Source organism: Trichechus manatus, unplaced genomic scaffold, assembly GCF_000243295.1.
Source record: "Trichechus manatus latirostris isolate Lorelei unplaced genomic scaffold, TriManLat1.0 scaffold00011, whole genome shotgun sequence".
NCBI classification, from domain to species: Eukaryota; Metazoa; Chordata; class Mammalia; order Sirenia; family Trichechidae; genus Trichechus; species Trichechus manatus.
In genome coordinates this window covers 24,700,220-24,713,740 of record NW_004443947.1, presented here as the reverse complement: position 1 = coordinate 24,713,740, position 13,521 = coordinate 24,700,220, and the positions used below count along the sequence as shown (strand labels likewise).

General features: G+C 42.2%; 2 protein-coding genes across 7 annotated transcripts in view; both read left to right on the top strand.

The window, feature by feature from the left end:
- The first annotated feature begins 3,269 nt into the window (after nt 1-3,269).
- On the top strand, nt 3,270-11,501 carry THG1L (tRNA-histidine guanylyltransferase 1 like). 6 transcript variants are annotated; one of them, XM_004371256.2, is made up of 6 exons: nt 3,270-3,565; nt 4,376-4,552; nt 6,098-6,267; nt 7,067-7,155; nt 8,331-8,438; nt 9,492-9,927. In XM_004371256.2, exons 1-6 carry the CDS (start codon nt 3,375-3,377, stop codon nt 9,651-9,653), a joined length of 897 nt encoding a protein of 298 aa, XP_004371313.1. In that variant the 5' UTR covers nt 3,270-3,374; the 3' UTR covers nt 9,654-9,927. The 6 variants fall into 6 exon arrangements, with proteins under 6 accessions (XP_004371313.1, XP_023582320.1, XP_023582316.1 ...); XM_023726552.1 differs by having other exon boundaries at nt 3,352-3,565; nt 6,193-6,267; nt 9,492-11,501; XM_023726548.1 differs by having other exon boundaries at nt 3,427-3,659; nt 9,492-11,501.
- Nucleotides 11,502-13,382: 1,881 nt separating this feature from the next.
- LSM11 (LSM11, U7 small nuclear RNA associated) overlaps nt 13,383-13,521 on the top strand; it is a 12,390-nt gene continuing 12,251 nt past the window's right edge. Inside the window, exon 1 of the mRNA XM_023726547.1 lies at nt 13,383-13,521. This exon is cut by the window's right edge and continues 324 nt beyond it. Within this exon, the coding sequence (XP_023582315.1) occupies nt 13,383-13,521 (139 nt within the window).

Sequence of the window (13,521 nt, the reverse complement as noted above, 5' to 3'; positions counted from 1 at the left end):
TCTCTTCCAGTAAGTCGGCCAGGTGGCTTTCTTCCAAATTTCTTGGCATAGATCAGTGAATGCTGGAGCATTGCATCCATTTGTTGAAACATCTCCATCGGTATTCCATCAATTCCTGGAGCCTTGTTTTTCACCAATGCCTTCAGTGCAGCTTGGACTTCTTCCTTCAATACTATTGATTCTTTATCATATGCTACCTCCATCACCAGCATGTTCAAGTCCATCAAGGAATGGTCTTGTAACTCCCATCAAATTATTGGGTGGGACTATATAAAAAAGATGCTTGTGGCCCACCAGGGGGGTTGGACAGCTTGCTAATAATGCAGACAAGGTGCATGGCACTGTTATGGGTGTGGGACTATGCAGATAAGTTATATGGAACCCTAACAAGGGGATTGTCAACTTTGCCATCCCACTAGGTTTAAAATGATACATACCAGAGGTGAAAAGCGGGGACCTCACTACCACCAAGAAGGAAGAGCTGGGAGTGGAGCACATCCTTTGGACCTGGGGTCACTGTGCTGAGAACCTCCTAGACCCAGGAGACAGAGAATTGTAACACTGGAGATAGCTCAATATGGCAAGAAGTGGCAGCAAGCACAGCAGAGAACTGGCAATAGCAGAACCAGGATACCAGCAGGAGATGGTGTGATGGGCTTCCTGGCCCACAGAGTGAGAAAGCTGAGCACCTTCAGGCGGGAGGCTTGCTGGTGGAGTGGGGTGCCTCAAGGCACTCGGTGGAGTTAGGCTTACCAACCCACAGAGCTAGAGAACTGAGCACCTTCTGGCCAAGGCTTACTTACAGAGTGGGATGCCTCTGGGCACTTATCGGTGGAGCTAAAGAGCTTTGTAACATTTGCCCAAGTAGAGGTAGAGGCCAGGCTGGCCCAAGAGGCCCAAGAGGCCAAGGGCCAGGGAGAGACCTGCCTGTGGGCATGACGAGAAGCCGTCCTGACCGAAGAACTGTATCCTGAGTGTTCCTGAGCCTGAATTGTAACTTGTTACTTCCCTGATGAACTCTATAGTCATGAGTATTGTTTGTGAGTTCTGTGTGGCCATTGCAATGAATTATCAAACCTAGAAGAGAAGTGGAGAGTACCGTGGGAGGGACAGCTCATGTCAGAATTGGTAAAAAGGTTGGAGAGAGGAGGTATGTCCGACCTCCGCTTCATAGGAATCAGCTTTGGGCCCTTGCTGATGGTGATCTCTTTCCCCTTTGTGTAGTTAGAGGAGGTCAGACACCCCCACCATGCCGTTTTTACAGACTTGAACAAGTACTTCACAGGAAAAAATATCCAAATGGCCAGTAAGCATAAGAAAAAATGTTCAATATTGTTAATCATCAGAGGCATGTAAACCACAAAAGAGCTACTATACACAGGCCAGCATGATGCAGCGTAATTTTAAAAAGACTAACAATATCAAATGTTAGTGAGATGTGGAGCAAAAGGAATACTTACACACCATTGTTGGGAATGTAAATCGGTAAAAACACTTTGGAAAAGGTATGACGTTATCTGCTAAAAGTGAACCAATACATTTCCCATGACTCAAAAAATCTAGTCTTAGGTATACACCCAACATAAACTCAGGCATAGGTACACTAAGAGACATGTACAAGAATGTTCAAAACAACGTTGTTCATAATTGCCCCCAAACTGGAAGCAACGCAAATGTCTATTCAACAGTACAATGGATAAACTATTACATAAACATGCAATGGGCTAGTATACAGGAATGAAGATTAACGAACTAAAGCTACAGGCTGCAAGTTGGTTGAATCTCATGTACATAATGTTGAGCTAAAGAGACCAGATGCCAAAGAATACATACTGTAAGATTTCATTTATATAAAGTTCAGAAATATGCATAACTAAATTATAGACGTTAAGAAAGTCCTTACCTTTAGAAAGGAGGAATATAGATAATAATTGAGATGGGCTCCTCAGGGCTGGCAGTGTTCCCTTTCTTGACTAGGTGGTAGCTACACCATGTTTTGTGCACTTTTCTATATGTATGTTAGTTTTCAATAAAAAGATTTAAGAAAAAATGAGTTGACATAAAGACAAGTATTAAAATAACAACACTGTATCCTTGGATGGATAGACAAGAAACTGGTAACAGTGATTGCCTGAGGTATGTTGAGTTACAGACTTCACTTTCACCACTCATCCTTTCATACTCTTTGAATATTTTTCTTGAGAATGAAAAAAATTTAAGTAGGTAATGAATGTGAAAGAGCTTTATAAATCATAAAGCAACATAAATATTAGGTTTTGTTTTGGTTTGGTGTTATTATCTACCAGCAACAAGAAATCAGACATTGAATCTTTGATTTTTAATGGTGAAGTTGAAATAAATAAATTTAATACATTTGAAGGTTGGTGGTTCAAGTCCACCTGGAGGCATCTACAAAGAATGGCCTGGAGATCTACTTCTGGAAAACCTTATGGAGCACATTTCTGCTTTGGCATACATGGAGTCGCCATGAGTGGCAGTCCACATGACAGCACCTGGTACTGGTACTGATATATGTTGGAATCAGAAATCAAACGCATTGCCCTTAAGTCAATTCTGACTCATAGCGACCCTATAGGACAGAGTAGAACTGCCCCTAGGGTTTCCCAGGCTGAAATCTGTATGGGAGCAGGCAGCAGATTGCAAGATGGGTTTGGTATAGTCAAGAGTCAATTTTTCCTTTAAAAATCACGCTTTGGAATATTTAATGACCCTGGAAAATACTCAGGCTAAATGAAAAAAACACAAATTGTATAGGTGTATAATTTCAATTTTGTGCAGTCCCTGTATGACCATGTGTATACGCAGAAAAGAGAAAGGAACCTACCACAATGCTTTGCCAGAGAGAGGGTTATGAAGTGTTAATTATATTTTTCGGGATAGTCCACATTATCTACAATGAACGTGCAAATGGTTAAGCGCTGGACTACTAACCAAAAGGTTGGTGGTTTAAACCCGCCCAGAAGCGCCTCCGAAGTAAGGCCTGTTTCTCAAAGGTCACAGCCTTGAAAACCCTATGGAGCCTTTCTCCACTGCACACACACAGTCTCCTAGAGCAGGAATCCACTAGGTGGCAACTAATAACATTTAGACAAAGAAAACAAGTCACGACTTATCCTTCCAATTTAGCCAGAAAGGATCTTTTTTAAAAGCTTCGAGAGTGATGTGTTGCAGGCGGGAGGAGAAAGGTGAGCAAGCGTGGGTAGTAAAAGAAAAGAAAGGAAACGGCCCGCGAATGGATTGACGACTATAAGGAGAGGCGAGAGAGGTCGACCTCCGTCATGCCTAGAGCGGCCACCAGGAGAAATAACTTCCGGGGCTGAGGTCTTTAGTCCTTTTCTCTTCCGCGGCGAGGAATGTGGGCTGCCTGCAACGTGAAGGTTCGGGATTGCTTGGCTGTCACTTCCGTCATTTTGAGACGGTGCTTGAGTTTGGGTGCAGTTATGGCAAAGAGCAAGTTCGAATATGTGCGGGACTTTGAGGCCGACGACACTTGCCTTGCGCACTGCTGGGTGGTAGTGCGGCTGGATGGCAGGAATTTTCATCGGTGAGCAACATCGGCTGTGTGCCGAATGGCGTGCGCCAACGCTTCCAGGGACCCCGCCACAAATTGTCGCAGCACTCGACTCACCGATACCAGGGTAACGCGGCAGCCAATGAGCGCGCGGCATTGAGTGTCACCCTGAGTGCAGGTGACAGCAGCGGATGGGCGTGGGCTGGCCAGGGTAGTTAAATGGGACATGGTGTGTCCCTGGTGAGGAACTGGCCTGGGGTGCCCGTGCTTAGTGGCCAGAGATCTGTTAGCAGGACTTGGTGGAAAAACTCAATCCCGGGGACAATTGTTCAGCTATTCTGTCAAGATATCTTTGAGCGCAAACTGTGGACAGCACTTTTCAGTATGTGCTTATTCCTCTATCAGTAACAGACCAAATGGACTGGATTCAGGGAGAAAAGAAAAAAAAAATGTAGCAGAAAGATGGGAATTTAGTTTTTTAAAAAAAGTACTGTTTTAATAATAATTATTATTGTGACTAACATTTATTGAGCATTTACTAGGAGCCAGGCACAACTGCATTTATCTTTCCCTAATCTTCAGGACAACCCAATGAGGTAAATACTCTTTATCCCTATTTCACAGAAAAGGGAATTATGGCTTAGTAGTTTTGTCCCTTTTCTTTTCACTTGGTCTGGGCAAGGAAAAACAAGAGTTCTTAAGGAAATGAATGAGCTGTGGGTAAGTGGAATGTCTGGGTTCCCAGCACTATTACAGTTATCTGACAGCCTTTGTGATCTGTGTTGTTAACGACAAGATCTCTTCCATCCATGCCATTTTCCCTCCTCTCTTTCCCCTGTGAAGGTTTGCTGAGAAGCACAACTTTGAAAAACCTAATGACAGCCGTGCCCTCCGCCTAATGACTAAATGTGCCCAGACTGTAATGAAAGAATTGGAGGATATTGTGATTGCATATGGACAGAGTGATGAGTACAGCTTTGTGTTCAAGAGGAAGAGTAATTGGTTTAAAAGAAGAGCCAGGTAATCCTCTCCATGGCCTAACTCATTTCTTCAGAATATTGTCTACCAGCATCTGGTTTTCTGCCTATCTTAATTGCAGGCTTACAGACTGCAGATAGGGTCTGCAGTATTTGCAAGTGCAGAGTATATATTTCCTGTTTAGACTGTTGTACTTCCTCTGACTTCTGAGCATGCAGTGTGTCTCTTTATCTGATTCTTTCCCCTCACTCCCCATCAGCTTAGCTTCTAGACTGATCTTGAATGTTAAGAGTAGAAATAGACCACAAGAATGTAATATTAGTAATTCATAGGTTGGCTTTAGATGGTGACAATCTCTACATGCATTGCAATATTGTTTAAACTTTCTTTTTAATAGTTTTTTTAGAGTAGTTTTGGGTTTACAGAAAAATTTTGCAGCAAGTACAGAGTTCTTACATACCTTCTCCCTGCTGCATATCATTTCTTCTAGAAACATCTTGCATTCCTGTGGTACATTTGTTACAACTAATACATTATTGATACATTAGTATTAACTAAAGTCGGTAGTTTACATTTGGGTTCACTCTTCATGTTGTACTGTCCTCTTGATTTTAACAAGATGCTTAATGTCATTGTCCACCATTACTGTATCATATAGAATAGTTTCACTCCCTAAAAATATCCTGTGCTCCGCCTATTCATCCCTCTCCTTCTTCCCCTTGGCCCTGGCAACCACTGATCTTTTCACTGTCTCTATAGTTTTGCTTTTTCCAGAGTGTCATATAGTTAGAATCATATACTGTATAGCTTCTTTCACTTAGCAGTGTCTATTAAAGGTTCCACCACATCTTTTTGTGGCTTAATAGCTTGTTTCTTTTTATTTGTGAATAATACTCCATTGTATAGATATACCTAGGATCCCTGGTGGTGCAGTGGTTAAGCCATCGGCTGCTAAGTAAAAGGCTGGAGTTTGAACCCAGCCACTCTGTAGGAGAGAAGTGTGGTAGTCTCCTTTCGTAAAGATTCCACAGCCTAGGAAATCCTATGAGGCAGTTCTCCTCTGTCCTATAGGGTTGCTATGAGTCGAAATTGACTCAACAGCAGTGGGTTTTGTTTTTTTTTTAATAGATGTACCACAATTTGTTTATCCATTCACCTGTTGAGGGACATTTTGGTTTTGCCTAAGCTGTTAATTAAGGAAGATATCAGCACAAAATACACATATCTGATGTTTTATTTGGCAATATTTGGAAACAAATTATATAATGAATTGGTATACTTTTAAAACAATGGTTCTCCTCCTTCCAAGACTAAAAAAACTCCTCTTGAACCATAAATTCACATCACATCCTACAGACAAAACTTTGGTATTAGTAAATTACTTACAGAACTAGAGTAGAAGCAGGCTGCATTTAAAATATGTAACTGAAATGTTAAAATCTTCTTGGCTAAATGCATTTTATCTCTTGGCTTATTGGGCAGTCTGTGTAAACTCTCTGTTGTACCCATAGGCCCCATCATGGTGTTCAATTAATATCACGTATTTTCTCTTTTCTTGCTCCGCTCAATGTGCCTTACGTTTGCAAGTAAGTTCATGACTCATGTGGCCTCCCAGTTCGCCTCCAGCTATGTGTTTTATTGGCGGGATTACTTTGAGGACCAGCCTCTTCTGTATCCCCCAGGCTTTGATGGAAGAGTCGTGGTGTATCCTACCAACCAGACCTTAAAGGACTACCTCAGCTGGCGGCAAGCAGATTGTAAGTAGCATCAAATAAACAAATGTAGTTAAACCACCAATTCCATACAGTGGAAGTGGTGATCTGTCATGTGCATGGGTTGGGCTCATAGGTGTGTTTTGTTTGATGAAGTACAGTATTTAAAAAATTCTATTAGTTAAAAATATTTGAAAAATTGGAACTTTTTTATTTTTTAAAAAAATCCCTATTTTCAACTTTTTTTTTTGAAAATCAAGATCTGGTAATACTGGATCTGCTTTCCCAGTTACTGTTGAACGAGGAGCCTGTTCAGTGGCTGCCTGCCCCTCTGTCTCTCTCACACACACAAACACACACACACAAGCCATTGTGCCACAGTCTCTACCACTCCCTGTTGTTCCCCTGGAGTCGTCCACTCCGCTTCACACATTTCTGTTCTTGCTGGCCTCAGTAGGTATTTGAGTAGTGACCCCTGCCTTATGTGACTGATGAAATGTTTGTGAGACTTATACTTGTTTGGTGTGTTTTGATTTTACCCGAAGAACTGGAAAAGAGATTGGAATAATGTAAATCATATAACTGATAGTTTCTAAGCTTAAACACAAGTTAACAGATTTGTGTAAAGCATACCTGAAGTGACATAATAAAACCGTTGATGTGGAAAACAAGTTTTTTTCTGCTTAACCCTTCCCCCCATTTTCCCTGTGTATAACTTTTAGTAAGTCACTAAATGTCTCTGAGGTCTCTTCTTAAAAGAAGAGGGGGTCAGGGCTCTGGTATTTTTTGAAGTGTAAGTATCAAAGATTCTGGATATATAAACAGTACTATTTTCTTCCCACAGGTCACATCAATAATCTTTATAATACAGTTTTCTGGGCACTTATACAACAGTCTGGACTAACACCAGTACAAGCCCAAGGGAGATTACAGGTATATGGATCTTGCTGCCTTAATACTTAGCTGGGGACCATTTTCTGTAGGCTCTCCCATATCATTTGACAGTTTTGCTTTGGAAAGATACACAGATCGTACTGGTAGCAGCCCTGCTGCTTGCTTGCTCTGTAACCCTGGGTGAGTTAGTTCTCTATGAGCCTGTTTCCTCAGCTGGAAAATGGAATTAATGGCACGGCCTCTGCGTTCCCACATGGTTAGCACTTGGCTGGAGCTGTTTATTAACTGCCCGATTTAGACAGAGCACGTACTCCTTTAGTATCAGTCCCCACCAGGTCTTCTCACTCTTTGCCGTTACCTGCGGGGCACCTGTTGTTTGGATTTACGACCCCTGTATATAGTTAAGAGTTCAGGCTCGGGGGTCAAATAACCATACTCAAATCATGCTTCTGTTTAATTTCATCCTTTCTACCTCAGATTCTTTACGGGTAAAATGTAGAAAATAATATTCCTACCTAATAGGTTTATGGTGAGAATTACATAGCATGATGCATGTAAAATGTATGAAGCACATTGTAAGTGCTCAGTACATCCTGGCTTTTATTATTAGGTAGCATTGTCACTTGTAGGATAACTGTAATTCTGAAATGAGATAATGTGTTGCAACAGCTCCTGATACAATTCCTGGTTCACTATAACTACTCAGTAAATAGCTGTCTTTACTAACAGTATTAATGATGAAGATGTATATATAGCAATAATAGGAATATAGGTGGATATATCTAGGCTTTGGAAGAATCAAGTTCAGATTTTGATGCTTCTTACTGGAAGAATAAGAACAACCTCAGGCAATTTGCATAATTTTTGTAAGCTTCAGTTTTGTCATCTCTAAAATGGAGGTAGTTGTGAGGCTCAAATAAGAAAATATACATAAAGTACCTAGTACATAATAGGTGCTCATTTATTTTTAGTTCCTCCCACTCCTTCACAGTCTTGACTTGTAAAGCCAGTTGTTTTCTGTCCAGGAGAATTTTAGTAATTTAAACATCTAGATAAGATTTGAACTGGTCTTAAAAATGTAGTATTACCCATAAGATATTTGATAAAACTCCTTCCACTTCTTGATTTTTTTTGTACAAGCTTAGATAGAGGATGGAATGCATAAGTGAGAGAACAAACATACAAAGCTTTTTATACCTGTTTTATTTCCTCAGGGAACTCTTGCAGCAGACAAGAATGAGATTTTGTTTTCCGAATTCAACATCAACTACAATAATGAGCCCCTGATGTATAGGAAAGGAACTGTGTTAATATGGCAGAAGGTAATGCTGTTATCTTCAAAGAAGAATGGAGGTCAGGGAAGAAGAAAGTCTGGGCCACCCTAGGCTTGGTCTGGCCTGCTACCTCTGCTGAGATGACCCCAGTTGCTAACAGATCCTTTCCAAAAGAGATGATACAGATTTTTATTTTAGATGCTCATTTTGTCAGTCAGTGTGAACTTAGGGGTCTGGAATCTCCCCTTTTTTAAGTAGAATCACAGAACTTTAGAATTAGTACACTTACTTTTTCTGTGTCATAGCGCTCCCCAGATCAAACAGAACCCATTTAAAAGGGTCCCGTGCAGATATGAAGACTTTTGCATTCATAGAACATTTAAAACACACTTTCTCCCACACTGGACAGTACTATTAAATGATCCATCCATCCCATGAATTTTTCTGCCTGAGGTGCCAAGAAATGTCATATATAGGGATTTTGTCACTTTCAGAAGGTTCATGAGCTTTCTCAGACATTTGTACTTACCTTAATATTCTGTAATAACTCCGTACATTTACCTAAACACTTAAATCTACCAGTATTCCCTCTCTGTAACAGCTCTTGGGCATTATGATTTCTCTAAGTTTATTTTCTTCCATGTAGAGTAGTTTTTTTCTAAATGAATGTTTTCCAGTATTAAGGGGTACCTTGTGAGTTATCCATTCCACTAACTACTTCAGCTATGTTATTAGTATTTTCAGAACACATTTGTTCTTTGGCACAGACTTGGATACTTCTTAATGCAGATGGGAGAGGAGAAGTGTCTTTAATTCTGTAGTTATTGCTAATGAGGATCATGGAATCCCTCCTTTGTTCCTAAGATCTCCTCTCAGAATATAGCAACATAACCTTGTAAAAGTATTTTAAAATTGTAAAGAAATTCATGCATGTTGAGATGTGTGTGTGTAACGCATGAATTTCCTTACAATTTTTTTAAAAATGCATATATTTATCGAGTATATAAAGTAAAAAAAATGAACTTTCCCCACACCTACCCCTTCTCTCCCAATCCCACTTGCCAGTTCACAATGTCCATACTTCAACTTTTTTATCTGTAGGTGAATGAAGTCATGACAAAAGAAGTTAAACTGCCAGCAGAAAGTAAAGGACAAAAGATGGCAGTGACCCGAACCAGGACCAAGCCAGTGCCCTTTCACTGTGATATTATCGGAGATGCTTTCTGGAAGGAACATCCAGAGATCCTTGATGAAGACAGCTGACCCTGTGCTTTTTGATCCTAGTGTGCCTGACCCTACAAGTCCCCCAAGTCTGCTTGCCTCAGGTGGCCCTCGCATCCCTGCCACCCAGGAGAGAGTGCTGAGAGGGACACGATTCGCTTTGAGAGGGGAACAGGGAAGAAAGGGATGGATGAGGGCGGTGTATCTTATTCTGCTCTAAGCAGAACACCTTTTGTGCACTGTTGGAACATGGTTCCTTCAGTAGAAGTGCATTTTTTAAAAACTGCGGTACTATTTTTATAAAGCATGAACTATTTTGTGCCTTGCAGAATGAATCGTTTTTAGGTTGTGGCATAAGTCTTAAAAACCTGTCAGCTCTTTTCATCTATATATAAGATGAGCCAAAACTTTATTCTTAACTAGAGAATTGAGTGGCCTTGAAAATCTCACCTTTCCCACCCATCCACTTGCATTTGTCTTTGGCAGACCTGGAGATAAATATGGGCTGATGCTTGCAAGATGCCACTGAGTTCAGGAATTCCAGGGAAGACACACACAAAGCAACTCTCCACGTTGCCAACTTTGGCTGAACAAATGAGTAGTAGTTTAGATGCCCTTCCGTACACATCCCAGTGGACTGATTTTGTGGGGTTGTGTTGTCAGCATGATGATCATCATCATTATCATCTTGCCAGAGGCATTGTTTCCAAGGCCACGTCTTTCTAGGAAGAAAGACAATTGAGTGTATATATGAGAGAAAGAAAACATGTTTGAGAACAAATGAACAGAAACATTCCCTGAGTTTTAAGAGAACTGGTTATGTCTCTATCCTCTACCACATTTTTTCAGTTTTAAAATCTGCTTCAGTGGGTTGGACTTCCTGAAAAAGATTCTCAACCACCCGCTGTATAATCAGAAAAATAACATTTGAATTCAAGAGCAGAGGGGTCCACACCCCTCTCGGACTCACAGGTGGCAGGTAGCAAGGGGGTCATAATGGCTCCTCCCATTGATGGACCAGTGGAGATGGGTGAAGAGCAGCAGAGAGCAGCAGCAGTAATTGCCTGCAGCCGAGCTGTTGGCCTCTGAAGAGAGGCGGCAGTGGGGATGGGTGGTGAGAGAACTCTCATTTCCTCTTGTCCTCATTTCAGAGGAAGAAAATCATTTGGCTCTATTAAGAATTAAGAGACAGCCCGTGTGCCAGTGCCTGTCTCACGTTGCAGAATTTACAGCCAAGAAGAAAATGTATTTTTGAAAGGGTGACGGCTGGCCTCATCCCTCACTAACTGACACCCCATCTGTCAGTGAAATTTTCTCTTCCCGTCCTCCCTACTCCACAGGAATAGGAGATAGGCTCATGTTTGGTAATTGCTAAACTCTTTAAGAATTAAAAAATAAAGGTTTCAGCTCCCTTGGCCTAATTTTTCTTTGTCTTATGCAAATGCAATGTGTGACTCTCTTGTGTATGCTTTTTGCTTAAACCAGGACACATCCCTTCATCAGAACAGTGGTTCATAGACTTCTGGATGCAAAGAAATTACTTGGAGTGCTTGTTTGAAGATTCAGAGTTCAGTAAAGAGTCAGAATTGACTAGACAGCAGCGGGTTTGGTTTGGTTTTGGTTAATCTGATTTTTAACCCCAGAGGCCTGTGGTTATTGATACACCACACTTCGGGCAGCCAGTCCCTCGGTATCTTGTGATAGGCCACACGAGGCAATAAGGGAAGCTATTGGGCAAATTTAATGCAATAGTAAGTAATCTGTAGCATATTAAAACAGGTACAGGTAAATAAGGCATTAAAGTACAAATTTCAAAACAAAACAACCCAAAGAAATCTTGCGCTTCCTGTGGGTGCTGTGTGATAACTACAAATACTTAATTTTGCCATAGGACATGGGAACGAGCACTTATTTGTTGACTTGCTGGCAGTTTTGCAGCTTTGAGTTTTTTGTTCAGGCAGGAGGTTTTGAACTATGAAGGACTATCCTGGGTTTAATAAACCTGCCATAACCAAACCTATTAGTAGTATTACTTGGGAGTGCTATTACTTGGAAGCCACTGCTGGACGTTGGAGGATGTATTCACTCTGGTGTATATTTCACCAAAACTAAGCCAGTTGCCATTAGCCGACTCTGACTCATGGATGGCAACCCTATGTGTGTAAGAGCAGAACTGCTCCATAGCATTTTCGAAAAGTCCTGGTGATCTGCTTCTCAAAGGTCACAGCAGAAGCAGATCACCAGGGTTTTTTTTCTGAGGTGCCTCTGGGTGGGTTCAAACTGCCAACCTTTAAGTTAGTAGTCAAATGCTTGTATATTTCACAGTTGTATATTAATTTTCAGCTTGATCTGTAAGGTACAGTGGTATTTTCTTGGGCTTCTTTTCCAAATCTTCAAACCAAAAACCAAACCCATTGCCATCGAGTTGATTCTGATTCATAGCAACCCTATAGGACAGAGTAGAACTGTCCCATAGGGTTTCCAAGCCTGTAATCTTTACAGAAGCAGACTGCCACACCTTTTTCCCACAGAGCGGCTGGTGGGTTCAAACCTTTTGGTTAGTAGCTGGGCCCTTAACCACTGCAGCACCAGGGCCCCTCCAAATCTTAAGGGAAACCTTAAAATACACACAAGAACAACAGTATAGCATTAATACTAGTTGACAGCAGTAGGCAGAGTTCTGAATGTGATTTGTGTGTCCCACAGGGTTTCCAAGGAGAGGCTGGTGGATTCAAACTGCCAAACTTTTGGTTAGCAGCCAAGCTGTTAACCGCTGTGTGGCCCATAGGCGACTGGAAACATCTTGGTTCTGCTGGATGAGGAGGTAATAGCTAGGCCTTCAGTGCAGAATAGCCTATCATTTTAATGTAGAAAAAGAATGTTTTGCTGAACTGAAGCTATAAAGTAACAAGTGGTACAACCAGGCCTTGTGAGTCCTCCATCATTCTGCCCCCCGGGACTTGGATGCTCATTTCCTCCAGTTTCTTAGCAACGCTTAGGAAATGAGTGATAATGAATTTCCTTTAGTACGAAGGTCTCTCCCTCTTGGTGCAAATTTCATTTTGCAGAGGAGGTGAGAAATGGAGGACTGGGATCCACGTATCTTTCATAGTTCCATTGTACACTTAACCAATATTAGCTAACATTCATAGAGCGTTTATTGTGTGCTCTGTATGCAATACCTTAATCCTTAGGGCAATCTTACGAGTTAAGTACTATTCCTATAGTACGCAAGTTTCAGATGAGAAAGTGAAGGACCAGAGAGGCTAAAGAATTCGCTCCCAAATTGTCCAGTGGAACCGGAATTTGAGCTAAGGTAGGCTAAACCCTGATCGTACTCAGCGTGAAAGCCGAATGGGACACGCCTTGCCCTCTTTCCTCCGCTTCCGGCCAGCTCAAACGAGAAATAGTGTGAGGCTTCGGAGCTCATCAGAATCACCGGGGGAGCTTGTTAAACTGCTCACCCAGGCTTCACTCCCAAAGAATCTGAGGTATTAAAAAGTACCCTAAGTGATTAATTATATAGGTGGAGAAACACTGCATTAAAATAGACTAAGCATCAGCCGACAGCGTTAACCTGTCGCTAGTGCACTGAGACCAGTGAGCTCCGGAGCCGCTCATCAAAGTCTGCCCAGTGGCAGAGCACGGGTAGATGCTGCCTCCAGGCGGCCGCGCCGGCGCAGTGCGACCGCGCGACGCGGCTGCGCAGTGCCGCCCTCTGGCGGCCCTGCTCCTTCTTCCCATCGGCCTCGGCTTGCGGGCCTTTCAAACATGGAGGAGCGGGAGAAGGGGGCGAGGTCGGCTCGCGCCGGGAGCCCTGCGCGCCCGCCCAGCCCGCGTCTGGATGTCAGCTCTGACAGCTTCGACCCGCTGCTCGCCCTGTACGCGCCCCGCCTGCCGCCCATCCCCT

What these genes read in the sequence shown, in the direction of transcription:
- THG1L (XM_004371256.2), top strand. Translation starts at nt 3,375, where the DNA reads ATGTGGGCTGCCTGCAACGTGAAGGTTCGGGATTGCTTGGCTGTCACT. An exon ending in GATGGCAGGAATTTTCATCG is followed by an intron (nt 3,566 to 4,375) that starts GTGAGCAACATC and finishes TCCCCTGTGAAG; the next exon opens with GTTTGCTGAGAAGCACAACT. An exon ending in TGGTTTAAAAGAAGAGCCAG is followed by an intron (nt 4,553 to 6,097) that starts GTAATCCTCTCC and finishes TACGTTTGCAAG; the next exon opens with TAAGTTCATGACTCATGTGG.